Source organism: Phacochoerus africanus, chromosome 2, assembly GCF_016906955.1.
Source record: "Phacochoerus africanus isolate WHEZ1 chromosome 2, ROS_Pafr_v1, whole genome shotgun sequence".
Lineage (NCBI taxonomy): Eukaryota > Metazoa > Chordata > Mammalia > Artiodactyla > Suidae > Phacochoerus > Phacochoerus africanus.
In genome coordinates, this window is record NC_062545.1 from 72,752,111 (window position 1) to 72,779,870 (window position 27,760).

Here is a 27,760-nt window from a genome sequence, read left to right on the forward strand (position 1 = left end):
TGGAGCCTGGAAGTCCGAGGTCAAGGTGTCAGCACCTTCGTGTGTTCAGAGCCATCCTGCTGGTTCATAGCCAGTGCCTTCTCTCTGTGTCTTCATGTGGTGGAAGGGCTAGAGAGCGGTGCTGGGTCTCTTTCACAAGGGCATGAATCTCACTCATCAGTGCTCTGCCCTCATGACCCCAGTCACTCCCCAAAGGCCCCAATAACCTCAGTTTGGGCACTTGGACTTCAACATATGAATTTTGGAGAGACACAAACATTCAGACCACAGCAGTATCTAACTAAAAAGAAGTCAAGGTATGCATCTCCTGGGAGTCCTCTCCCCTCCCCCCAATTCACTGAGCAGAAGGCTGGGAAACTCCAGCACTACTTGTGTGCTTGAAAGGTCTAAGATGGGGTCTGGGGAGGAGCTCGGCACTTGTCCCTCCTGGAAAGCCATGTGGCAGAGCCTCTGAGTGTGCTCACCAGCCCTACTCTCCCCTCATATTAATCTCCCTTGAGTAGCCTCCTCTCCCAGCAGCCGGCCACTTAAACATCTGACCACAAAGGGAGCAACCACTGGGTGCCATTCTGCTGGAGAGGCTCGGGGTACTATTTGTTCTGTCCTGTTTTGTTGAGGTAAAATTCAGACCACATAAAATTTATCACTTTAGCAATTTTAAAGTGCATAATTCAGTGGCTTTTAGTACAATGTTGTACTATCACCCCCCCTGTCTAATTCCAGAATGTTTTCCTCACCCCAAATATAAATCTACACCCGTTAGGCAGTCATTCCCCATTCCCTCTCCCTCCATCCCCTAGCACGCAACTAATTCGCTTTCTGTCTCTATGGATTTGCCTCTTCTGGATATGACATAAATGGAATCATACAAAATGTGCCCTTTGGGGCCTGGATTCTTTCACTTAGCATAATGTCTTGAAGGTTTATCCATGTTGTATCATGAATCAGAATTTTACTCCTTTTGATAGCTGAATAATATTCCACTGGGTGTATATACCACATTTTGTTTATCTATTCATCGGTTGATAGACATTAAGGTTGCTTCCATTTTTTTGGGCTATCATGAATACTGATGCTGCTATGAACATCTGTATACAGGTTTTTGAACACAGGTTTTCATTTATCTTGTGTATATATCTAGGGATGGAACTGCTGAGTCATAGGGTAATTCTATGTTTAACAGAGAATTAAGAATTTTAAGAAACTGCCCAACTGTTTTCCACCGCAGCTGAACCATTTTACATCCCCACTGGTAATATACAAGGGTTTCAATTTCTTTACATCCTTGCAAACATTGTTATTTTCCCTATTTTTAAAAGCCGACCTAGTGGGTATGCAGTGACATCTCATTGTGGTGTTGTTTTTTTTGTTTTTTGTTTTTTTAGTTGAATTATACTGTTCTGCTGTGGCTCAGTGGTAATGAACCCAGCTGGTATTCCTGAGGACGTGGGTTTAATCCCTGGCCTCGCTCAGTGGGTTAAGGATGTGGCGCTGCCATGAGCTGTGATGTAGGTTGCAGACGTGACTCAGATCTGGCACTGCTATGGCTGTGCCATAAGCCAGTGGTTACAGCTCCGATTGAACCCCTAGCCTGGGAACCTCCATATGCTGCGGGTCAGCCCTAAAAAGACCGAAAAAAAAAATATATATATATATATATATAAAAGTGATTCACAAAATGGCATTAGTGTCAAGTATACAGCATAGTGATTCAGGGGTGTTTTTTTTGGTGGATTATTATTGCATTATAAGTTATTATGAGATGTTGAGTATAATTCTCTATGCAATACAGTAGATCCTTTTCGCTTATCTATTTTATGTACAGTAGTTTGTATCTGTCAATCCCATACTCCTAATCTGTATCCTCCGCCCCCATCTCTGGTAACCATAAGTTTGTTTTCTCTGTCTTGAGTCTGTTTCTGTTTTGTATATAGATTCATTTGTATTATTTTTAAAACTCCATATATAAGTGATATTGTACAGTATTTATCTTTCTCTATCTGACTTATTTCACTAAGCTTATATTCTCTAAATCCATTCATGTTGTTGCAAATGGCATTATTTCATCCTTTTTTATGGCTGAGTAGTACTCTGTTGTGTATACCAACCCCCTGCCCCCAACATATCCTAAAGCCAAGCGCTCATTGAGACTTTGATTTGTATTTCTCTAATGACTAATGATGTTAAACATCTTTCCATGGGCTTACTGGCCATTTTTATACCTTCTTTGAAGAAACATCTATTCAAAGTCCTTTGCTGATTTTCTAACTGGGTTGTCTTTTTGTTGAGTTTTAAGAGTTTTTTACATATTCTGGATACTACATCCTTATTAGATGAATGATTTGCAAATATTTGCTCCCATTCTGTGTATTTTTTTTTTACTTCCTTGATAGTGTCCTTTGATGCACAAAAGTCTTAAATTTAATGACGTCCAATTTATCTACTTTTTCCTTCTTTTGCTTGTGCTTTTAGTGTCTTATCTAAGAATCTATTGCCAAGTCCAATGTATGAAGATTTACTCCTATGTTTTCTTCTAAAACTTTTATGGTTTTAGCTCTTACACTTAGGTCTTTGACACAGTTTGGGTTAGATTTCATGTATGATGCCAGGTGGGAGTCCAATGTCATTCTTCGCATATGTATATCCAGTTGTCCAAGTAGTGAAAAGACTATTCTTTTCCCTGTTTAATGGTCTTGCCACCCTAGTCAAAAATCAATCCGCCATAGATGTAGAGGATTATTTCTGGATGTTCAATTCTAGTCCATTAATGTATATATGTATCTATATGCCAGTACCACACTGTTTTAACTCCTATAGTTTCATAAGTTTTAAAATTGAGACGTGTGAGTCCTCCAATTTTGTCCTTTTCAAGACTGTTTGGCAATATGGGGTCCCTCGAATCCCATATGCATTTTAGGAAGAGTTTGCTCCTTTATACAAGAAAGGGGAAGCTGCCATATTGATAGCATTGCACTGAATCTGTAAAGCACTTTAGGAAAGTACTGCCGCATTTACAGCATTTTGGCTATTGCATTTCTACATATATTTTAGAATCTGCTTATCAATTTCTACCAAATGGCAAATTTTCATCCACTTTTACTACCCATAGTCTTTCTCCCTAAAAGCTTTCCTACATTTGTTATACAGGACATCCACAAACTCACTCATATATCTGTTTTTTTTGTTGTTGTTTTTTTTTCTTTTTCTCTTTTTGGCCACCCCAAGGCATATGGAGTTCCCAGGCCAGGAATCAGATCCAAGCCACAGCTGTGACCTAAGTTGCAGCTGTGGCAATGCTGGATCCTTAGCCCATGTGCCAGGCCTGGGGATCAAACCTGCATCCTAGCACTCCCAAAATGCCACCGATCCCATTGCACTACAGCAGGAACTCCAACTCACTCATATATTAAGCCCCTGGAAAGGTTAATGCTTCCTTCTACATTAGAAAATTTCCTTCCTTAGATATACAGATGGCCAACAAGCACAAGAAAAAAATGATCAACATCCTGATTATTAGAGAAATGCAAATCAAAACTACTCTGAGGTACCACCTCACACCAGTCAGAATGGCCATCACTAAGAAGTCTACAAATAACAAATGCTAGAGAGGGTGTGGAAAAAAGGGAACCCTCCTACACTGTTGGTAGGAATGTAAATTGGTACAACCACTGTGGAAAACAGTAATGGAAGTACCCTAGAAAGCTATACATAGAACTATCATATGACCCAGCATCCCACTCTTGGGCCTATATCCAGACAAAACTTTCCTTGAAAAAGACATATGCACCTGTATATTCATTGCAGCACTATTCACAACAGCCAAGATATGGAAACAACCTAAAAGTCCATCGACAGATGAATGGATTAAGAAGATGTGGTATACATACACAATGGAATACTACTCAGCCATAAAAAGAACAAAATAATGCCACTTGCAGCAACATGGATAGAACTAGAGACCCTCATACTAAGTGAAGTAAGACAGAAAGACAAATACCATCTGATATCACTTATATCTGGAATCTATTATATGGCACAAATGAACCTTTCCACAGAAAAGAAAATCATGGACACAGAGAACAGACTTGTGGTTGCCAAGGGGGAGGGGGAGGGAGTGGGATAGACTGGGAATCTGGGGTTAACAGATGCAAACTATTGCCTTTGGAACAAATAGGCAGTGAGATCCTGCTGTATAGCACTAGGAACTATATTTAGTCACTTATGATGGAGCATGATAACGTGAGAAAAAGGAGTGTATATGTGTATGTGTGACTGGGTAATCTTGCTGTACAGTAGAAAATTGACAGAACACTGTAAACCAGCTATGATGGAAAAAAATAAAAATCATTAAATTAAAAAAAATACGAATAACGGGTATTTGAAATTCACAAGTAAACCAAACCTCACTTAAAAAAAAAAAAAGAAAGAAAATTTCCTTCTTTGATGAGCAAGCTGAAATTACAATGAATGTAATTTCTCTCAGCTTCCGAGGGAAAATAATTCATAATATGTAAATTCATAAATTCATGAAAATAATATACTTATTCACAAGATAAAGAAATTGTCTTACCTGTATAGCAAAAGTACCAACTCCGCCTGAAGCACCCAAGATTAAAACACTGCAATACAAAAGAAATTATAACTAATCAAAATATTAAGCCAACATAACTAGATAAACAAGATGTTTTCAACATGTAACTTGCTCAAAGATAATCCCCAAAGCAAACAAAGTCATTCACCTTCCCAAGAGTCTATTACATAAGGATTTTTATTTTAGGTACACCAAGAATCTATCCATGCTTCATTAGACATAGCATGAACTTTGTACCAAGAATTCAAAATACCAAAAATACCAATGATGTATATTTTTAAAAGTAACTCAGATGGTTCTTGGTAACATCTGCCTTATAGTTTTTCTAGGCTTAAATTACCACAGCTTTCTCTAAAAGAGGGAGCTTTGGGTTTTTTTTTTTTTTTTAAATGTGGTACAGTATATTCAATTGCTCTCTAAGAAAAATCACATTTCTGACCACATTCTTGCCAAAGTGGAATAAACGTCTTTTGTTCTGACATGTCCCATCATGCTCATCAGCTTTCGTAAGTGGAAATCAATCTTATCCTAAACTTGGCTCCTTGTTAAAGTGGATGAATCTACTCTATCAGCACAAACATGCTTGTGTGCCAGTTTTTTTTTTTAACCATGTGCATCTACTGCAGTCTTCCTGCCACCATGGACCAAGGGTGTGCAACCTGGAGTTGGTGGATGAATGGGGGTGTGAGCTGCGAAGGCGCGAACCCTTGGAAATCTTGAACTGACTGAAACAACATGCACATTTTGGGGAGATCACGCATATGTGTATTGAGAAGAGGGATCCAACTTCTCATCAATGTTCCAAAGAAGGTATGAGTCAAAAGAGAATCGTTAGCCAAGGATCACTGCTTTCCATATTCTTAGATTTTATTCTTGAAGTAAGCCAGAGCTCCAGTAAGCCTTCCTCAGATTCAGATCCTCAGAAAATGTACTGAACTGCACTTTGGTGTTCTGTTACCCGTCTAGGCTGAAGGACATTATAAAAGGTGATTTTGATAGCTGACACTATGTTAGCTAAGGAGCTAACTGCTGAGAGACTTTTTCATGAGAATTCTCTTTATGAGCGCCCATAGAAAAAACCTTTTTCTGAAGACTAAGTGGTGGGAGTAGCTGTGCTTCTATTTCTCTGTCACTGCAAACTCTGTAACAGCAGGCTGTGGGTCTCTCTTTGACTTGGCTGCTTCAGAGTGCAGGGAATTTTGTCACCTATCTCAAGCAGGTACACCTAATCCTGGAACGTTCATTCTGTCTACAACCTTGACCCTGGTTTCATTTTATTTTTTTCCCTCTTACTCAAATCACAGAAGGCTGGTTGTCACCCTTTAGATCTTAGAAGTTACAAGTAAAATTTCTGAGCCAGCTATTCCCCTTGAAATTAATACCATCAAACGTAATTAAGCCAAGTCTCTTTGAAAATGATGTTCCTTCCAGAAGAGTTATTTTTAATTTCACAGAATTATAAATTGCAAAGAATAAAAGAAACCTTAAAGATCAACTCCTCCAAAATCCTTCAATTCGCACATTTAATAGCTTTACTGCTTCCTAAATGGGGGAGGGGGAGCATTAAAACTGCCTCACAGATACATCCAAAAATTAATTCATCCATGAGCTATTTTATCTTATTTTGGTACATTCTTACAGAAATGTAATTAGTCCTCACAACCTAATCTTTGTCACAACTCTGCCTTCCTCTCACTACTTCAGGGACAGAATTGTCCACCTCACCCTCCCTGGTCCCCTTCCCCTACCTCCCAGTCCCTGCATGCTGACCCATTCCTCAGACTCTCAAATGACCTCACTGCCTGCTGATGTCTTCCTTCCCTCAAAGGCTCAAGTCCCAGTTGGCCTTGATAGCGCCAAACCTGAAATCCATGCCATGTATTTGTCATCTGTCACACTTTCACTCACATGCTGGCTTCCCAAGCTATTCTGCAAGCTTTTCAGGACAGACTTCGTATAACACCCCTTGTCAGCCATATTACCCTGGATGTGGCAGATGCCAGATCAATGCTGCTTGACTTTAAGAGCCAACTAAATCAGCATTACATCCTACAGTTAACAACAACTGCTACTGCCCTAAATGAGGGAATCACCTGGCCATCTGAAAGACAGCATTAAACTTTCTCCCGGTAAAGAAAAGCTTGAAATTAATTTCTAATACTCTGAGAAAGCTGGATTAAGAGGCTACCTAATACAACGCCTGCTTAAGGCAATACAATGCCAATAGCTTGACACATCTCCAACCTCATTTTTATCAGTTCACCACTGCCCCGTAACTCTTGATCCAAAACAGTCTCATCCCTCCACATAAAAAAGAAAAAATGTGTTTCTCAGCAGAGCCTAGTGGAAGGGGGGATGGTTCTGCATTTGCAGCTTCAGTTCCTGATGTTGCCACTTGATGGCGCCAGTAAGTGCAAAACGGGCAAGGAACAAGCCTGCAGAAGCGCTACATGCATAGGTCAACTTGTGAAGGGCCCTGGGGACACACCACTCTGGTCCTGCAAACTCCATGTTTTGTGCAGGTTCAACCAGGGCCTGTACTTTTTTTTTTTTGTCTTTTTTGTCTTTTGTTGTTGTTGTTGTTGCTATTTCTTGGGCCGCTCCCACGGCATATGGAGGTTCCCAGGTTAGGGGTCAAATCGGAGCTGTAGCTGCTGGCCTATGCCAGAGCCACAGCAACGCACGATCCGAGCCGTGTCTGCAACCTACACCATAGCTCACGGCAACGCCGGATCGTTAACCCACTGAGCAAGGGCAGGGACTGAACCCGCAACCTCATGGTTCCTAGTCGGGTTCATTAACCACTGCGCCACGACGGGAACTCCATGTACTTTTTTTTTTTAAACAAAGTCCCCAAAAGAGACAGCAGGCAAATAAATTTTCAATCCAGCAATAAGTCAACTAGTCTTCTGTGGTTTGAAGTCCTGTGGCTGAACTAACAATTCCTGTACTCTCCAAAGCACTTTCAACACAAAGGGAAAATACTGCTGGTGCTCACTGCCAGCAGCCCTTCACTTCAGTGCTCTTCAGTGGGAACACTTCCTACCCAGCTTGCTATAAAGGTCACAGGATATAGTCAAGCTTCACTGAAGGAGAAGCCTATCTGCAATACTGAAGAAAGGGGTGCCGATTGCTTATTGGTTTATATAGAGCAAGCGCCCAGCAAATACTCTGCAGAAAGCACTGTAATTCAATATCGCCAAGGTTTTTAATAACTTACCTCTCTTACTTCCTAAGTCCACGTGCATAGCTTCTTTGGAAGTCAGGGAGAATTGCATTGTGGCAGATAATGAAAATATGGGACTAGAGTTCCCATCGTGGTTCAGCAGGTAATGAATCTGAATAGCATCCATTAGGACACAGGCTCGATCCCTGGCTTTGCTCAGTGGGTTAAGGATCCGGCGTTGCCATAAGCTGTGATGTAGATCGCAGAGGCGGCTCAGATCTGGCGTTGCTGTGGCTGTGGCATAGGCCAGCAGCTACAGCTCTGATTCGATCCCTAGCCTGGGAACCTCCATATGGGACAAAGTATAAATAATTACAACACTGTTTATGCATTTTAAACCCTAAAATCTAATTTTCCTCTGTCATTTCTGCCCAATCTCTGAATTCTCCCTAAACATACTTTAGGGCATTAGGGCAATGCCGACTTCTTGTCCATGACTGAGTCACTCTATATTTATCATTTTGGCACGTAAGTCCTCTATAATCACATTTTTTTTTGTCTCGTTGTTGTTGTTGTTGCTATTTCTTGGGCCGCTCCTGCGGCATATGGAGGTTCCCAGGCTAGGGGTTGAATCAGAGCTGTAGCCACCGGCCTACGCCAGAGCCACAGCAACGCGGGATCCGAGCCGCGTCTGCAACCTATACCACAGCTCACGGCAACGCCGGATCGTTAACCCACTGAGCAAGGGCAGGGACGGAACCCGCAACCTCATGGTTCCTCGTCGGATTCGTTAACCACTGCGCCACGACGGGAACTCCCTCACATTTTTAAGTATTAAAATCTTATGAGGCAAGGCATCAACACCCTAACTGCCTTAAAATTTAAAAAATGTATGAAACACAGTACAAAGTAGCAAGAGATCCAGAAGGAGCCAACTGTCTTTCAAATTTCCATACTCTGGCTTTTCACACCCAGAAATCTCTGAATGCCAGGCTGGGTATCTAGAGACCTGGGGTCTGGTCCCAACTCTCTCAGACTCATCATCTACGAAATGCTGATCACAGAGGTATACCCTAGGAGTTAATGATGAAGAACTGACATTTTCAATCTAATTTAAGCTTATATTGAGTTTCTCCACCTTTCTAAGGTAGGAGCATATGACCTTCTCCATCTGCTCCCCTCAGCCCCCAGGACCACATATTTGTAGTGAGGAAAAAAAAAAAGTCACATCACAAGAATAAAGTACCCTTCATTAAATCCTGATGGCTCAGAAACAAAGCTGATTTAAATATGGCTACATCTTCCATATGGTCTTTAAAAAATAAGGATGCTGCTGAAAATGTATAAACACATTTTTTAGTTTCACACACTGCTTTTAAATCTGGGGGGGAAGATGGGTGAAAGATAGTAAAGTATATCCTAATATACTAAATGTAGCCCCTTAAGTAAGCGAGACTTAATCTGCATAAGTGGAATAGAGCAACAAAACAAATCAGCCAAACATGACCAAGACAGCCTGGATTTGGTGTCCCCTTCTAAGCCTCCGTAATTCATGAGGACAGTCCCCAATTTACAAAGGAGTTCATGTGTGAATTACTTGTTTGGAACTTTAAACACATTTTCCCATGAAAACAAAGCTATTTATACATCTTGGCAAGATGCCCAGGGTAGCCCTTTAAAAAGGTTTCGTTAACCCGTAATGGATCCAGACCCTCGCACAGTCTAACGATGGTTCTGTGGGAAGAGAATTCAGAAATTCAGCCTGGATTACTGGGAACACATCTCTGCAAACAGGACAGGTGGTGGGGACCATCCCGAGACATGGGCCCCCAATAGAGGGAAGCATCGTTTACGATGGCAACACTAGAACCGCTGAGAGAAGCAGCACCATTAGAGGCCTGACCACGAACTACCCCCAAGTATGGCACCCTGGCAGACTGAGGATTTTAAGCTGAAGGGATCTGAGAAATGGCATGGGCAAGGACTCTGACCTTTTCCCACGAAGCTGGTCCTGAGACCCTCATGTGTGCCTGGAGGAAAGGAGCAGGTTAGCTCCAAGACAAGGGATGCTGCGAGGAAGCAGAACCCATAGCCTCACTAAGTTTTCCCAGTTTACTAGGCTTAGTGTACACATTTGTCCTATCACTTTTTTTCCCCACAACTTGCCACTCTTCAGGAAAGGCAGCATAAAAATATTCAGGTTTGGAGTTCCCCGTCGTGGCTCAGCAGGTAACACACCCAACTAGGATCTGTGAGGATGTGGGTTCAATCCCTGGCCTCGCTCAGTGGGTAAAGGATCCAGTGTTGCTGTGAGCTATGGCGTAGGTCTCAGACTCGGCTTGGATCCCACATTGCTGGGGCTGTGGTGTAGGCTGGCAGCTATAGCTCTGATTCAACCCCTAGCCTGGAAACTTCCATATGCTGTGGGTACAACCCTACAAAGCAAAAAAAAAAAAAAAAAAAAAAAAAAAATTCAGGTTTTAAATGTTCTGTATTAAAAACAGGAATAGACTTATAGATTCAGAGAGCAAAGTGGTGGTTCCTAGGGGGCTGGACAAAATAGGTGAAGGGGATTAAGAGACATAAACTTCCACTTATAGGTCTGTCACGGGGATGTAATATACAGCATAAAGAACAGTCAACAATACTGTAATAATTTTGTATGGTTAAAAATGGTTATCGGACGTGAACTGTTCTGTAATGTATTTGATTGTACACTTAAAACTAATGTAATATTTTATGTCGATTATACTTCAATTTAAAGAAAATGCTCAAGTTTAATTACTTCCTTGGGTACTCATTTCTTTAGGTAGGCTGCCACGTCACATAAAACTTACAAATAAATAAATTTGTGTGCTTTTCTCTGGTTAATTTATCTGCCTTTTGTCACAGGGCCCCAGCCAGGAGGAAAGAAAGCGATATTTTTCCTCCCCTATGGAGCCAGTAAAGCTTAAGCTTCAGGCCCTCCACTTACTCATGGCCTGGATTGGAGCCCCAGCAATGTATGAGTGGGCATGTGAGCAGACAGGGGAAGGGGTCCCCAGAGAAGGACAACCAGACACGGCTTTCCTGACAGAAGAAGCCATTTAGGGATCCACATTTTGTGGCCACAATGCTTGCCCTTGAACAGGTCTCAGTAATTAACCATCTTAAGGGAAAAAAAGAAATGCAGAAACAAGTGACTGTTATCAGGCAAGAGAAGTAACAACAGCAAAGATGTCAGCTGTAAAAACTCCCAGTTCCTGAAGGGCTCAACCATCAGATCAGCTGGAACCTAAGCGATGATGCTGTTGACCTCTGCTGACCCTCGTGACATCCATCAATTAAAGTTTGGATGCACCCTCTAAGACCTTTCATAAATATGTACATTCTCTTAGCTAAACATGTCCCCAATTTTGCTGTTTGGGGAGACACGGCTTTGGGAAAGAACCCCAGGGTTCTCCTTACGTGCTGCCAAGTAATAAGAAATCCTTCCTTCTCCTGATCTTTGGCTTGGTTGTGTATCCTGGCTTGCTACCCACCAAAAGGTGAACCGAGTTTTCAGGTAACAGACATATGCTTTTCTAAAACTTGCAAAAGATGTGCTAATGAAGGGTAGAAAAAGATGGCACCCCAAAATATACCATTTAGACATAAGGATTATTCTGAGCTAAAGGCAGCTCAGAAGTAGATACAAGTGCCCATGATTTGCCTAAGAGCAGGCCAGAAATTTGCTTCCTCTACTTTTTACCAGGAAGGACAAGGGTTAACCCCCTCAGCTAAGTTTTACACCCTTATCAAAGGAGAAGGCACCAACTTAAATTTGCATAAGGAACTTTATTCCTGCTTTTCCTGGTAAACTTCCCACAGCTGGCCTTGCTTACACTCTTCTCTTTTGTCTTGAGCTAAAGATGGCATTTTAGCCTGAATTCTAAGCTAACTCTGTGAGTTTGCTCATTGTTCCCTGAATATCTCTCAGGTATACGTGAGGGACACAAGTTAATAAACTCCTGTTTTCTTTATCTTTTATTACTGAGGTCTCAGCTGAGAACAAAGAATGGTAGAGGGAAAATTATTTTTCCTCCTCTACTAACCACAATCAGTTAAAATTGCTGTCTCTTTCCACTCCTACTTTCCTCTCCATTACACTTCCTCTCTTGCCAGGTGACACTAGATTTGATTTGGAAATATATTTGCTTTGGGTTTTAATGGAAAATACTGATGTGATTCATAGTAATTTCTGTGTAGCGTTATTACAGGCTGTCCAGGTTCCAGAATTCTCCTACTTCCCATCGAGTCAACACAAGGTATCATGACATTTTATCATAAGAAGACTGAGTATCATGGTACCTAGCGCTAGAGAACATGAGCAGGGAAGGCAAAACATGGTTGAACAAGGTCTGAAATGTACAGAACCAGAAGCTAGTCTATAGAACATTCTTTCAATTAAAGACATTGTAGGGAGTTCCCGTCGTGGCTCAGTGGTAATGAACCCTACTAGGATCCATGAGGACGTGGGTTTGATCCCTGGCCTTGCTCAGTGGGTAAAGGATCTGGCCTTGCCATGATCTCTGGTGTAGGTCACAGATGCAGCTTGGATCCCGTGTGGCTGTGGTGTAGGCCGGCAGCTGCTGTAGCTCCAATTTGACCCTTAGCCTGGGAGCTTCCATATGCCAAGGGTATGGCCCTAAAAAGCAAAAAAAAAAAAAATTGTAAAAACACATCACTGATAAAGTTATTACATGCAACAGGACCCACAAAAAGGAGGCTGCCCCAGTGGTTTTGCCAGTGTCACAAGTCTAACCTAAAGCAGCCTGCACTTAGAGAAAATGCCCCACTGTCAATGAAACCTAGCACCAATCCCAATCCCCCAACTCAGATGGAGTTGGCTCACACTTCTCTATAAAACAGGACCTGCTAGGAGTTCCTGCTGTGGCTCAATGGTTAACAAATCCGACTAGGAACCATGAGGTTGTGGGTTCGACCCCTGGCCTCACTCAATGGGTTAAGAATCCGATGATGCCGTGAGCTGTGGTGTAGGTCAAAGACGTGGCTCAGATCCTGCATTGCTGTGGCTGTGGCATAGGCCGGCGGCTACAGCTCCAATTAGACCCCCAGCCTGGGAACCTCCATATGCCACAGAAGCAGCCCTAGAAAAGCCAAAAAAAAAAAAAAAGGACCTGCTAGCCTCATAGGGAAATCACGACCTCCCAGCCTATCACCCTGCTTCTAACTCTATGAAATGCCATCTTGTCCCAATTCCTTCGGGAAGAGAGCCCCTGTGCTTGTGAGGCCCTGCTCTCCCTTCATCCATGGACTGTCTTTCATTGAATAAAGGCCACTAAACTGGTTACTAAATTGTATTCTTTCTGCCATTCAACACCACTACAGGGAAGATCTCAACAAGCCAGTTAATGAAGGCTGTCAAAATGCAACAGTATTTTAGGTTTATTCACTGTACAAGCAAACATGAGACTCCTTGGACTCACAGCTCATATGTTAAAGAACTTGGAAGATATTTTTCCAAATTTGACAATAATCCTAAAATTTATATGACATGGACAATGATGAGTTACACAGAGAAAGGGAGAGAGCAGGGTTTGGGAACAATATTAGGTTTGGGCTTAAGGGAAATCATTAGGACATTAGGAATACAGAGGAAGAGTTAGGGTGGTGGTGAGTAAGTCTGAGTTTCGGACACAGAGGGGGCATCTCACTGGAGCTGAGGAGAGAGGCAACGAGGCTGTTTTAGAGACATGGATCTGCAAGTTACTAAAATAGAAAAAGAAGCCGGGAGCAGATGAGCTAACCCCGGGAGAGAGAGGGAAGACGGAGTGGGAGAAACCAGTAATAGTTCAAAGGCTGGGGGAAGAAAGGAAGCCTTTAAACATGCTAAGAACTGGTTAAAAACTCAAGAAGAACTAAGGGAGTCCAGTGTCCCTGAAACCATGGAAAGAGTGAACATGAAGGAAGTGGTCAACAGTGCCAGAGACTTCGGAGGTCAAACAGTAAGAACCGGAAAATACTGTAGGCTCTGACCCCACGAGGCCACCTGCAGCTGAGGCAGGGCTGGAAGCAAGGCTTCGGTGTGCTGAAGGGTGAACAACTCCTAAGCAGCTCAAGGCAGTTTGTGTTTTATGGAGGAGAGAAAACCATCCTCCGTAAGTAAAACACAGGAGGCCAGGAAAGACTTTTCTACTAATTCCTTTTCTGAGCCCAGGAAAACAGGTGGGGGTAGAGGCAAGGGCCATCTGCATGACACTGGCCAGACCGGAGCCAACGCCCAGACTCCTCTCCCTCCCAACCCCCGATTTCTTCAAGCAGGTAAATAGAGGGAGGGTCCTCCCACCCCAACCCCCTTACAACCTAGTCAAGTGCACCTGAAAACCCAAAGTCCCCAGGGGTGGTGGGAGTGGCTAGTGATGGTGGACAAAGGACTGGCTGGTGAAGGCAGCTGAAAGGAGGAGGCTCTTGTAATTACTGATATGAGCATATGGTGGGGGGAGCCAGTGTTTTATGGTTGAGCCTAATTTTATAAACAGAATTAATCAGACACCTAATTTATACTTACATGACAAAATTCTACTGTCATAAAGCCTCAAGAAACAGTGAAAAAAAGCATTCTTCCATTCACATTTATATACAATTTAAAAGTGAAATTTATTTTCTGGAGGAGGAATGGTTCAAGTTCTAACACTTTCTAATACTTCTGTCAAACAGAGTGAAGTATAACTTCCCAGCAAGAGATGAATTTCAGGCAGAACATGACAGTACCAATAAATACAACCATTAGATAGAACCCTTTCCAAAAAATACCTGGTATAACTACTTTTTTAAAAACTTCTGTTCATCTTGAGAGCCCTAAGTTACCTATACATTCCCACTGAATAAATCATGAAGAAACTATGGATGGGCTGAAAGCAGGAAAATCATTTCATTTGACTTTTCTAGGGATACCAAAATGTGGGCAAAATGACACATGACATCAACATTAAATTATCCCTTTGGTTCACTAATACACAGTTGTTGCAGAAATATTATAATGAAGAAGGAAAAAGCAAACACCATGGAGGCCTTAGAAAGCTTTGCCTTCGGAATTCCCATCATGGCTCAGAGGTTAACGAATCTGACTAGCATCCACGAAGACGCAGGTTCGATTCCTGGCCTCACTCAGTGGGTTAAGAATCCAGCGTTGCCGTGAGCTGTGATGTAGGTTGCAGATACGGCTCGGATCCTGCGTTGCTGTGGCTGTGGTGTAGGCCAGCAGCTACAACTCCGATTCAACCCCTAGCCTGGAAACTTCCATATGCTGCAGGCGCAGCCCTAAAAAAAAAGAAAAGAAAAGAAAGCTTTGTCTTAATCTCAAAAAGCTGTTGGTTACAAAGAAATCTTCCGAGGTACTAATGGGTATTTTTGTCATTGTTCTAGGTTTTTTTGATTAACCAGGTAGCAAAACAGACCATGGGTCCTTGATGACACACACTGACTTGCCTTGTGCAGACTAAAGACTTCCCTAATGCCAAGAGCTAACAGAAAAAGAATAATTATTGCTTAGAGAAGCCCAAGTATACTCTACCAATCACAAAGGATAGTCAAACTGAAAACAGGTACTTTGGACCCTGGAACCTCTTGAGTATAAGTTAGTAAGATCCCACCATAATAGTAATTTCTTCATGTATAAGTATTTTTACAGTATTTTAAGGTGCTCACATCTCTCATGTGATTCTCACAAATAAATGGTTGGAGAATGAGAGCATTCTCACCAGCGACAGGTAATAGTTTCAGTAAACTGAAATTTCCTAGAGCACCATGGGCTGAGCTCTCACTGCTGCTCAGAGCAAAGGCATCCTCTGAGTCAGCACGCATGTGGAAATGTGACACATGTCCGTGATGTGAGCCAGTGAGGCTCTTTAAGGTGGATTTCACTCCCGGGGGGTTAACATGTGGCCAAATCAATGAACAGATCAAACTCAAGAAAACATTAATTTTATACAGCATAAAATTTTCCACTGCTCAAGGCTCTTGTAACCACCTACATTGTCCTACACTCAGTACCTTCGTGGAAACAGCAGAGACCAAAAAAGCAGGCGTGTGGTCACCTGATTAGTTAGTAGCACAGCAAAGGGAGGGACTCAGACCTCTACTCCCCAGCCCCAAGCCATTACTGCTTAAATAGAAGATAACACAATACCAAAAAAACTGTCCACAGGAGTTCCCGTTGTGGCTCAGCAGTAACAAACCCAACTAGTATCCATGAGGATGCAGGTTCAGTACCTGGCCTTGCTCAGTGGGTTAAGGATCTGGCGTTGCCATGAGCTGTGGTATAGGTTGCAGATGTGGCTTGGATCCCGCATGGCTGTGGCTATGTGTAGGCCAACAGCTACAGCTTGGATTCAACCCCTAGCCTGGAACGTCCATATGCCGAGGGTGTGGCCCTAAAAGAAAGAAATAAATAAAGGTCCTCATAGCCAACAATAAACTGAGAAGAGAAGACACATCTAGATTTCTTTCTAACTCGTTTTCTACAGAATACTAAAAAAAGTATGCCTGAAGAGCTGGAACCAGCAAAAGGAATGAGAATTCTTTATGCAAAGCACACATACAGTCATGAGGGCCCAGAAAGCCTAATGTTTTTAATAAAAAACAAAACAAAGCATCAATGTCACCGCAGGGCCTACAGTATTAATAATAAATGTCTAAAACTCCTGTATAAGAATTTTGCAAGGTTACCTAAGACAAACTGTTAGAAAAATCTACACGGTCAAACTAATTTAATTTAAACAAAGAGTTGGACCAAAATGGCAACTTCAAGAATGATAAGCCCCAAAAGCTTAAAAAATAAACAGAGTTGACCTTTAGAGTAAATATTTGCCTTGAATTCTACGATGAAGTGTAGCACCTCATTAGATGAATAGCTTTTACACTGCTTTCAGAAATACAGCTATTAAGCTTCCACTAAATTCAATGCCCTATAACCCAACACATTAAAGGTATAAAGTGCAACGTTCCATAACGAGAGTATAGAATGACACAGACTTCAGTTATTTTTCTGGCACAATCCTTAGTAATCAAAAAAATACAATTCAACCTAGAGTTCTCTCCTTCAGCACAATAACTAAATGGTTCTGAAGACCTGGTTTTCTCACCAAATAAGAAAATCGTCAGTTTTCTCTCTGACGCCAACTTTCTCAAACACAAAGAATACAGTAGTTGCATTGCTAATAACAGTAGCAACCATGTCCCGAGTGCCTCCCATGGGCCACAACCTGTGCTGTTGATTTTATATGTGTTATCTCATTTAACCTCGAAAGTGAAACACCAAAGTGCCTGGGTTGGCCACTCAGCTGGGAAGCGGCAGGATCTGAATAAGAACTTCTAAGACACTGTCATTCACTGTGCCGTTGCAAACTCAACGAGCACAACTTCAGGTCCTTAAAGTACCAGAACTGACCAAAGGAGCCTGAATATTCAATCTCTTTACATATGTTTTTTATAGAAATTTGCAAGTGTGAGAGCAACTCCTAGCAGAGGTAGGAAAAACACCGGTACCTGGACATCAGTCTTTAAGAACTGAAAAGGGGTGATTCTTAACCTTTTTAGGCATTTGATGAAAGCTATGGACCTTCTTCCCAGAAACTGACACAAAAAAATTTTGCATCATTTTAGAAGGTTCAGACTCCTAACATCCATCTACATAACTCAACTTTTAAATTCTCAATTTGATTGAGCTAAGAACCAACTGAATGAGGTTAAAAAAGGGAAAAGTGATATGACTGTTCTTTGGAAATTGTTTTAAATGTTAGCACAACTTCACTTATGTAAATGATCCTAGTTTTAACGCTTCTGACAAATTTACTGCAAAGACCTTACCAAAGGACAGAAGGAGGTTTTAGATGCCATCACTGATACTTACCGTTTTCCTCTGCAATTCTTGTCATTGAGGCCGCCAACTTTGTTTATGGCAGACCAGGCTGTAAGGGCCACATATGGCAAAGAAGCAGCTTGAGTATGAGTCAGTGATTTGGGCTTGTGAGAGACCTAGATTTGAAGACAACAGTCAAAAATAAGCTATGACTTTAAACCTATGAACACAATTAAGGACATTTATCTTCATCGGAATCCAACTATTTCCAGAGATGTAACATTCTGCCAGGTTCAGGGCTCATATGGCAAACCCTACTCCAAGACTATCCCTGAGAAATATTCTCCAAATGACTCAAGCTCCCTTGCAGAGGTTCAGCCAGGTTTATAGGTTCCATTATCAGCACAACTACTTAACTCTTCATAAAAAGACCACATTCAATAATCCTGTGAGTTGTTACTCAGAAATAAATCCGAATAAACTTTGAGCCCTCATATAAACATACTTCAATTTGTTTTTTGTGATCAGCGGTTTCTTTACTCCCATTTATTGGCAGGTAATCTTTCCAGCCTTTTTCTAACCTCAGTAATACCCTCTTTTCCTTGCCTGCTCTCCCTTCTGCAGCCAGTTTCAATATTAACCCCTTTCCTGCTATTTAAATTGTCGGGCCTCCTGACTGTATTTGATTAGCCTCCTGTTTTGAAAGTTATTTGAAACAGCTTGATAACTTTCATGCCTCTGTTTATGATGAATCGGTATGCTCCATTTTGGCATATTTGGTTTCACCTACTTATACTGTATAAAATCAAGAACACAGCAGGGTTGTGAGTTCTCACTTCAAATCCCTCTTCCACAAGACAAAGATCATCGTTTTGCCAGGCAATGTTATTTAAATGACATCCAATACATGTTTAATCTTTTAAAAATTCCTATTTTCTCTATCAGCTCTTTCAAAACTACCCATAAATTTGAACCTGATCTCAAAAAACTACCAATTATTTCAGAAATACGCATCAGTCTTTCTACTTTCTGATGGCATTTCAGCACAGAGCTGGTGAGTTACCTCATTCCCACTGACTACAACAAACTCTGAGAGGGTGCCTTGTTTCCAGGGAGGAACTGCAGCCCAGACCTGAAATACACAATGTCATTAGAAACAGATCTTTTTAATCAAGGTAAAGCATTAGAGTGTTCCCCAATATATATTCCACCCTGCGAAAAAAGCACAAGTCAGCAATCCACTAAGCAAGAGTTATTTTCACCTGATACCCATGTATTATTTAGCATGGTTCTGGATTTAACCAAGTCAAACCACATTGGAGGGAGATACCAGTAAATTCTGCTATATTTACTATTTAGAGTAAAGTAAGAATCTCTAGGCTTGAATCCTGGCTTTACCATCTACTCCTGTGGGGCCTCCTAAGAGCTTGACCTCCTCACCTGTAAACTAACTGTGTTTACTTTATAGAAATTAAATGAGCTATTTTATGAAAAATAACTATAACAGCACTAGCTATTATTATGAGCTGAATTAATTTCTTGTTATAAAAGTTTCGATGTGAGAAGGGACAGGTGATCATATCAACTTTTAGCTATTTTAAAACCATCTAACCAGTAAAGTTGAAATTGTCATTTTAAGACTTTAAAAAAAAAAGTCCCAATCATATAGGTCTTAAAGTCTTGCAACTCCTAGGCACTAGATTTCAAGCACAGCAAGCTGTCATGATAGAACCAGAGAACAGAACAAAGAACAGAGCCAAGAAAATGAGGGTACCAAAAAAGCTTAGTAGAGTTGTTAAAAAGAAAAAAAAGGTCAATGATACAGAATATATTTCCAAAAGAACTAGAATGCAATCTGCAAATATGAAAAGGAACAGTGGAATATGAAAACTCACCTCATCTCCAGGCTTGAAGTACTTCACGTCAAGTCCACACTCCATCACCACACCAGACACATCCCGACCCAGAGTCAGGGGAAATTCTTCTCCTTTGATTCTAATATGTAAAGGATCACGTTTCATATTTAAAGCTGTAGCTCCATAACCACCTATAAAATACAATGTATTTGTTTCTTCCAGAAGAATGGAATGACTTTAAAACTACTGCAGGGTTACGATCGTACAGGCCACGTACGATTCTAGATCCTCAAGTTGTAGATTATAAAGTAATTGACTTAAATTTTTTTTTTTACCATCACATAGGAAAGCATAAAAACCAGTGTTGTTCCTTTCAAAAAACTTGCAAAGTCATAATCATTGTTTTTGAAATTCCAGTTCTGAAACTGTCTTCAGAACTTTTAGTATTTTTAAAGTTTCACTTTGTTCTTTGAAGATGGTTTCTTTAATTTATTCATTCATGAACTTTTTAAAAAACAAAGTCATCTGGAGCCGAGTCTGTGAAAAAGATAAAAGTTGTCTGGAGTTCCCGCTGCGGCGCGGCAGAAACGAATCCGACTAGGAACCATGAGGTTGCAGGTTTGATCCCTGGTCTCGCTCAGTGGGTTAAGGATCCGGTGTTGCCACGAGCTGTGGTGTAGGTCACAGATGCTCAGATCCTGTGCTGCTGTGGCTGTGGTGTAGGCTGGCAGCTGTAGCTCCAATTCAACCCCTCACCTAGGAACCTCCGATATGCTGCAGGTGCGGCCCTAAAAAGCACAAAAAAAAAAAAAGTTGTCTGAGGCTAATAAACAAATAAATAAAGCAAAGCTTCAGTACAGAATTTGAGACTGATCTATGAGTAATGGTCGCTGCCTCTCCCAAAATGTTTTTAGAACGCTACATGTTTAGGTTAAGCGCTTCCATTCCCAAATGCAAAGACAATCAGTTCTCTTATCTTAAATCTTTTTAAGGCCACACCTGGGTCAAATCGGAGCTGGGTCAAATTGGAGCTGCAGCTGCCAGCCAATACCACAGCCACAGCACCTACATGGCAGCTCATGACAATGCCAGATCCTTAACCCACTGAGTGGGGGGCCAGGGATGGATACTCGCCAGGTTTGTTACCGCTAAGTCACAATGGGAACTACACATATCATTTTATTTTTAAGAATGTTTACAAAAATATCAGCTAAATGGAACCAAAAACACTCCTCTGATCATTTTTTTTTTGGTTCAAATAAATTGGCTACATTATCTGTAATAATCCAAAGTAGTTTATTACACAGTGTCAATGCATAAAATGGCTTTTCTAAGACACACAAGTGTCTGTTATCTCTTCTGCCTGACATCCTTCTAAGAACATCTCTGCTATGTGAGGTTCTCCACAGTAAGCACCCTGCTTACCTTTCTAGTATCATATACCACAACTTAAGCTCAGAACCACTATACTGCTTTGCAGGTCTCCCCTTCCCCCCACCGGTCCTTATTATATCTTAAGGATGAAGAGTCACCACAAAGCTTTACCACTTTGTCACTGGCAAAGCTGAGAAGGCTTTACCAGTGACAAAGTGTCCAGAAGCCAAGTGAAAGGGATCATTTAAAGAAGTCAAATGCTGCTGCCGGGGAAGACAGTTTTTCAAATCAAGAGCTGCCAATTGGCTTTTAAGAAATAAAAACTCCCAAATAAACAAACCAAAATATTGGATCCAACGACAAAGAGGTCTTTGGTGACCCTTATGGAAGCAGTTGCTGTGGCATGGGGTGATGGAGAGGATGGGAGTAAGGAATTGGAGTCTGTGAAAACATACAACTCTTTCAACTAGTTTTGCTAGAGAGGAGAGCAGAGAAATGGGACAGTGGCTGGCAGGGGGTGGGAACGAATGAGCTGGATGGAGGATTTTTGAGTGGTTTTGTTCGTCTTCTTTAAGAGTGGAGAAATAACAGCAAGTCTGTATGTCGATGAGAATGATCCAGTAGAAAGAAAAGATTGAAGATGAAGTGAGATTTGCTCCTGAGTAGGTGAGAGGGCACGTGATCCAGAACCCAGGTGGAAGGCTGGCCTTAGAAAGGAGCAATGGCAGTTAATCCATGCAGCAGGAGGTAGAGGATACGGGAAGAGAGGCTGACAGGAAGGCAGCTTGCAGAAGTTGTTTTTCTAATATGAAATCAAGACACATGGCACAAAGTGTTTGAAAGTTGGGAAAGTCACAGAAAATCTAAGTTGACGGCCACCCTGCCAAAATTAGATATTTGCCAGCTGGCTAAGTAGGGGTGCATTCTATTAGAGGGGAAAAAACCCACATCTTCACATATAACACAAAAGTCACATTTTACTTTTCCTGTCTTACATCCCTTTTCCACCTCTAAGACAATTAAACAATGATGCACTGAAATTCCTATGTGGTTGGATCAACAGAAGTGGGCATTTAGCCATGTCAAATTTTAGCTGCTGTTTCAGAGCTACAAAGAGGCTTTAGTCCTCTTTGAGGTATACAGCCTGCAGGGCAAGGGGGTTTTCTTGATTATCTCAGTATTGACTGAGTAGCCCTGGCTCACCGGTACTAGCTAAACAGGCCCCAAATCCAGAATACAGCTGGTGGTCAGTAACTGAACACCTGATTGGTGATGCAAATGAATGGGTGTTCTCAGGAGCTCTGTCCCACTGTTAGAAGTGACCAGTTTGGTTCAGAGCGGAACAATTTGGAAAATCCTAAATCTGCCATAAGCTTCAGACTTTAATCCCATCTAAAGAAATCAAACTTTGTTGGTACGATGCTATTGATTGTAGTTTTCTATTTTAAGATTATTCATTTCATTAGACATTTATATGATTTATGATTTTATGTCCCACAGCAGTGTCCATCTCTAGAAAAACAGCCAGCCTTCATCTCTCAAAATAGACATATCCTTGCTTTTCTGTCAAGGGAAATACTGCTTCATACGGTTTACAATCTCATTCTTATTATGTTATTTCCCCAAGCTACCATTTCAAGTATCTTCTTCAACGGTAATCACACATTCTCAAAAAAGAACCCATGAGCAGGAAATAAAGAGGATACCTTGCAAATAAGATTACCCAGTCAAATCATAAAAAAACTAAGATGTCTCAAGAATACTATATAAGAGTAAAATGTGTTATATTACATTAAATAGCAGGCAAGAAAAGTCCAGATCCAGCAATTCTACTGAAATTATGCAAAAGTTGCTCGTGGATAAAATATTGCCTGAGTTGTAACAGAAAAATTAGAATGAAAATATAAAGTGACACTAATAATGATAACTACCTATGTGAAGTACTGAAACAGGCAGTAGCTGTCTTAGCATGGGATATACCTTCAAAGAGCTTATAATCAAGGGGAAAAAACATACTGGTCATTGAGTTAAAATCTACCACTTACAGATATATCCTGTAAAAACTAAGTTGTCTTCATATCCAATGTAAATGGAATAAAGTGAAAGAACATGCCCAAATAGCAGTAGCAATTCTCACCTCAAAGTGAACAAAAAGAAAGACAATGTGGAGTTCATGAGGTGATCATTATAAAGTCATTGCAATTCATTCTTAATAGAGCGTCCCATCTGCATTTTGGTCCAAGTTTTTCCCCAAACCCCTTCCCCACAAAGATTCCTCACAGTATCTAGATCAGCACTGTCCAATAGAAATATAATGCCAGCCACACATGTAACAAATTTTTCTAGCAGCCACTTAGAAAGTAAAAAGTGGGGAGTTCCTATCGTGGCTCAGCAGTTAGGAAACCCAACTAGCATCCATGAGGACCTGGGTTCAATCCCTGGCCTCACTCAGTGGATTAAGGATCTGGCGTTTGCCATGAGCTGTGGTGTAGGTCACAGACGAGGCTCGGATACCGAGTCACTGTGGCTGTGGCGTAGGCTGGCGGCTACAACTCCAACTGGACCCCTAGTCTGGGAACCTTCACATACTACAGGTGCAGCCCTAAAAGACAAAAAAGATCAAAAAAAAAAAAAAGAAGTGGAATTAATGCTAATAACATTTTACTTAATATATTCAAAAATGTTATCAGGTCAGGACGTAGTGAAAACAAAGTTATTAGTGAGACATTTTACATTTTTTTCTTACTAAGTCCTTGAAATTCAGTGTATATTTTACACTAACATCTCAATTCAGACTAGCCACATTTCAACTACTCATTTTTTGTCAATATTTTCCAGAGTTAAAGTAATTCACAAATAGTAATCAATCTTTTCAGCACTATAATTGCAGAGTATATATTTAAGGGATATAGTGCTCTCCAAGCTTTGTCAACATCCCCCAGGAGAAAGTAAAATAACATCATTACCATTGAGGATGAAGCATAACAAAAAAGTGTATTTTAACTGTCAAAGGCAGAAAACAGCAGTGGAAATGAGTGAAGTACTGTGTCCATATCCTGGCATCCTGTTCTGCTGCTTTGTCCCCTGGAACATTTAAGATGTGGTTGGGAGTTCCCTTGTGGCTCAGCAGGTTAAGGATGCAGTGTCATCACTGCAGCAGCCCAGAGGGCTGCTGAGGCGTGGGTTTGATCCCTGACCCAGGGAACTTCCACATGCCATGGGTGCTGCCAAAAAAAAAAAAAAAAGCAAGCAAGCAAGCTAGCTGTGTGGCTAGTGGGAGGGCAAGTAAGAACTAACATAGAAATGCAAGTTCTGAAATGTTGTGAAAACAAGACCATGCCTCTAAAATCTGTGATGAACCTCAAACTATCATAAAGTTCCCAGGAGAGTGTACCAGAAAGTTAGCTGTGGATACAATTCTCAAGTCCCAATTTACATCTTAAGGTAGCATAGAAGCAATTCAAATTTCTATTTCGTAAAAGATGAAAGCATACCACGAACATTGCAATTTCAAAAATTTTGGAAACATTATCTGCTGAGATACTGTGAAAACCCTAAACAAATCCTTTGTGTTAGCCAAAAACGTGTAGTCAATAATAAATGATTTTTAAAAACGGACCCCAGATGAGACTGTCTGAAGAGAACAAAGAAAAAAAAGGCAATGAGGAATGTCTTTTGAAACTTACTTCTCATATTAACATCTATAGGGTTTATACTCGCAGCGTGAACTTTGATAACGACTTCATTTGGATAGTGTATCATTGGTATCATCATGTTCTGAGTAAATCGAAGCACTTCATTATTCCCATATTTATCTATCACCCAAGCGGGCATGACGGTGCTCCTTGCTGAGGTAGTAGTAATCTTTCTAACCAAAGGTTTCTCTACAATTTGGTTTCTCCAGAAGCAAAGAGCAGTGCATGCATTTCTTCTAAGTACACAGATCTTCAGAAATCCCATCGTAAAAACAGGCTGAACTGCGTGCCCTAATTAAAAGGCATCTAGATCTAATCCTCACACCTGAATTCGGTCAAATTCTGCCAAATACTCTGGCCGGTTTCAAAGCTGAAAATTCAAAAATGCAGAGAGACTAATTGAGCGACCGAAGATAGAGTGTGTGCTTTTCGAATCCGGAAAGCTCCAATTAACGTCCCAGTCACTATTCTGTCCATTCTCCTCACACCCCCGCTCCTAAAACAAAACCCACAGAACCCTGTCCTGTCCCGGGAACCCTCGGTGAGACGAGCCGACTCCGCTCGCGATCCAGACGCCACAGAGAATCAGATGCTTCCAGATCACCGCCGCGACCCCAGCCCGGAGTCTCCTTGCCACCCGCTCTCCTTCCCCGCGGAACTCGATCAGCGGCGCCAGCCAATCGTGTCCAAAGATCATTTTCCTCGGACTGCAAATCAGCCAATCTGAGTACTCGGTGCTGACAGGTTCCATGACGATCAAAGATGGCTGCGCCCATGTAATGCCGCCAGCAACCGCTGACCTTTGGTTTTTTCCCTGTCACCTGGCCCCTGTGGTGGCAGGCGGGGTACGAAGACCATGCTGGGCCGGACCCTCCGAGAAGTGAGTGGAATTGTCTGCTGAGGGCCCAGGGAGGTCGGGAAGGTTCGCAGAGTCTTTGTTCGCTGGGACTCGGGGTGCCCCGGCCTTGCCCGCCTCCTTCCTTGGAACTGGGTGGGGGATTCCGAGTTCTAGGTTCTTAGTCTAGTCCACATACCTGTTCCGAAGTTAGGGTCTCAGCGGGGGATGCTTCTGCACCGAGGCGCTGTGGGGTGGAAATGCACACTGGCTTCTCTGGATTATTCGTTTGCTGTGGCTGGGTCGGGCCCCAGAAGGTCTCTAAGCGTGGGCTCTGTCAGATAAAGGGACTTTGGCTGGTCCTTATCTGGCTTGTCCCCTACACTCTATCTGATGCAGTCCTCAGTAAGGACCCCGCAAATCTGTCCCTTGCAAAAGCCAAACTAGTGATCCTGACTTTTTTCCCCCGTTGATATATTCATTATCTAGGTTTCAACCACCACCAAGATACCAATGATTCTTTTACTCCTGTCTCCATTTTCTGGATATCACATTTCAACTCCAGGCTGCTTTTATGAATGTCTTCTGGACAGCTGCTCCACATGTCCCACAAGCACCTCAAACAGTTTAACCAAAGTTGACTTCATTGTTGAAATAGAACCACGTCCATCATAAAAAAACACAAACAAAAACCTAATTTCTGAATTCTTAATAGTCTCTTTTTAACGGCACAACTGTTATCCCAGTGGCCTTTAAATTCTTTTTCATCGGAATATCCAATGAATCACTAAACCCTGTTAATTCTTTTTTGAATGAAGTTTGTAATCTGTTCTCTCACTCTCTTGCTGCTGTTAGGGCTCTAAATCAGATCTCCTTGCTTTCCGGCTCAGATTCCTCGAGCCGGGGAGCTGTCTGCAGGCCTACTGCTATCAGAATCACCTCCCATCCCTCTTTAAAACTACAGCTGTGTCCCACGCAGGCAAGTCAGTATGATAAGGCGCAGGTTAAAATGGTTTAACCTGGGCTCCAGATGATTCTGCTGATCAGTAGCAATTGAGGACCCACTCTACCTCTATCTTCTATCTTCCATTTGTATCTTCACCTGGGGAGTCTTTTTTTTTTTTCCCAAACTGGAAGCCTTTTAGAAAGGTATAAATTACGAGAACTTTAAATAATAAACAGTTCTTCCCTTAAATACATTTTTGTTGTACCATCCTAAATTGCATTTGGCCTATGTTGTCAGTGACTAATCCAGTTTGTTCCTTAGAAATCATTTTTTTAACCAAAAACTGGTTTTAAAATTAAATACAACCTTAAAAATAAGGTATTTTCTTTTTCTGCCCTTACCCCTAGCACTATCTTTTTCATGCCACCCCTTCCTGATGTTGTCCAGTGAGCCATTGTGAGAAACAATTTTTACCTCAATGGGGAAAATGAAACGTTTAGGGAAGCTGATCCAAGGAAAGGCCTTGGCAGGATTACTTTCACTTAATCTCTCTTTTCACAAATATTTATTGATGTCTATTGTGTGCAAAACACTATTTGGTTATTTTCCCTGCCCATAATATATCTTCTGTTCACTCTGTTTTTTCCTTATCATTGTACCAATGCCCCAAATAACACCAATTATAAATTAATTTCGGGAGTTCCTGTTGTGACACAGTGGAAACAATCCGACGAGGAACCATGAGGTTGTGGGTTGGATCCCTGGCCTTGCTTAGTGAGTTAAGGACCTGGCATTGCTGTGAGCTATGGTGTAGGTTGCAGACTCAGCTTGGATCTGGCATTTCTCTGGTGTAGGCCAGCGACTATAACTCTGATTAGACCCCTAGCCTGGGAACCTCCCTGTTCCATGGGTGCAGTCCTAAAAAGACAAAAGACAAAAAAAAATTTAATTAATTTAGTACATATCCTATTCTAAATATGTAAAGATTCCTGGGAAAGTTGAATGATTTATTTACTCATTTGTTGTAAATTATAGCAGTTCAATCAGATTTTTTTCTCTACCTCATCCTGGATGAGATAATCAACCTGAAAGGGAAAATTTGTGGAGGGGTTCAGGGAGGGGCTGAAAACTCTAGCATTTTGAGGCAATTTGGGGGACTTAAGTGGAGACTCGTGGCAATAGAGGAGCCCAAAGAGGAAGCACTAAAAGGAGTTAAAATGCCAAATAGGAGGTGAAACTGCTGCTTGTAAGTTTTACCCTGCAACATTCAGGAGGGGGGAGGAGTCTTACTTTCACCTTCCTTTTTTGTGGCATATAAGCCCAGTGTTTCTAGGAACCTGACACCAGGCTAATATTATTAACCCTAAAGTTATATTAAATGATTGTTATTATATTAAAGTTAATTATATATCCAACAGGCTTCTTGGGGGTTTAGCCTAAGAACATTTAATTACTG

At 41.5% G+C, this 27,760-nt stretch overlaps 2 protein-coding genes across 7 annotated transcripts in view; one reads left to right on the plus strand and one right to left on the minus strand.

Moving 5' to 3' along the window:
* Positions 1 to 25,883, minus strand: part of RTN4IP1 (reticulon 4 interacting protein 1) — a 50,033-nt gene extending 24,150 nt beyond the window's left edge. The window contains exons 1-5 of one of the 4 annotated variants that reach the window (XM_047761860.1): positions 25,558 to 25,883; positions 19,494 to 19,645; positions 18,662 to 18,730; positions 17,650 to 17,774; positions 4,571 to 4,619 (exon numbers count right to left, since the gene is read on the minus strand). In XM_047761860.1, the coding sequence (XP_047617816.1) occupies positions 4,571 to 4,619; positions 17,650 to 17,774; positions 18,662 to 18,730; positions 19,494 to 19,619 (369 nt within the window). In that variant the 5' untranslated portion in view covers positions 19,620 to 19,645; positions 25,558 to 25,883. Of the gene's footprint in view, positions 1 to 4,570; positions 4,620 to 17,649; positions 17,775 to 18,661; positions 18,731 to 19,493; positions 19,646 to 24,514; positions 25,181 to 25,557 lie in introns of those variants that run through there. The other 3 variants (XM_047761833.1, XM_047761843.1, XM_047761853.1) reach the window with 3 other exon arrangements.
* The window catches only part of QRSL1 (glutaminyl-tRNA amidotransferase subunit QRSL1), a 28,145-nt gene continuing 25,655 nt past the window's right edge, over positions 25,271 to 27,760 (plus strand). For 2 of the 3 annotated variants that reach the window (XM_047761808.1, XM_047761824.1), the window contains exon 1: positions 25,271 to 25,403. In XM_047761808.1, coding sequence (XP_047617764.1) covers positions 25,380 to 25,403 — 24 coding nt within the window. In that variant the 5' untranslated portion in view covers positions 25,271 to 25,379. The remainder of the gene's footprint in view (positions 25,404 to 27,760) is intronic. The other variant, XM_047761815.1, reaches the window with a different exon arrangement.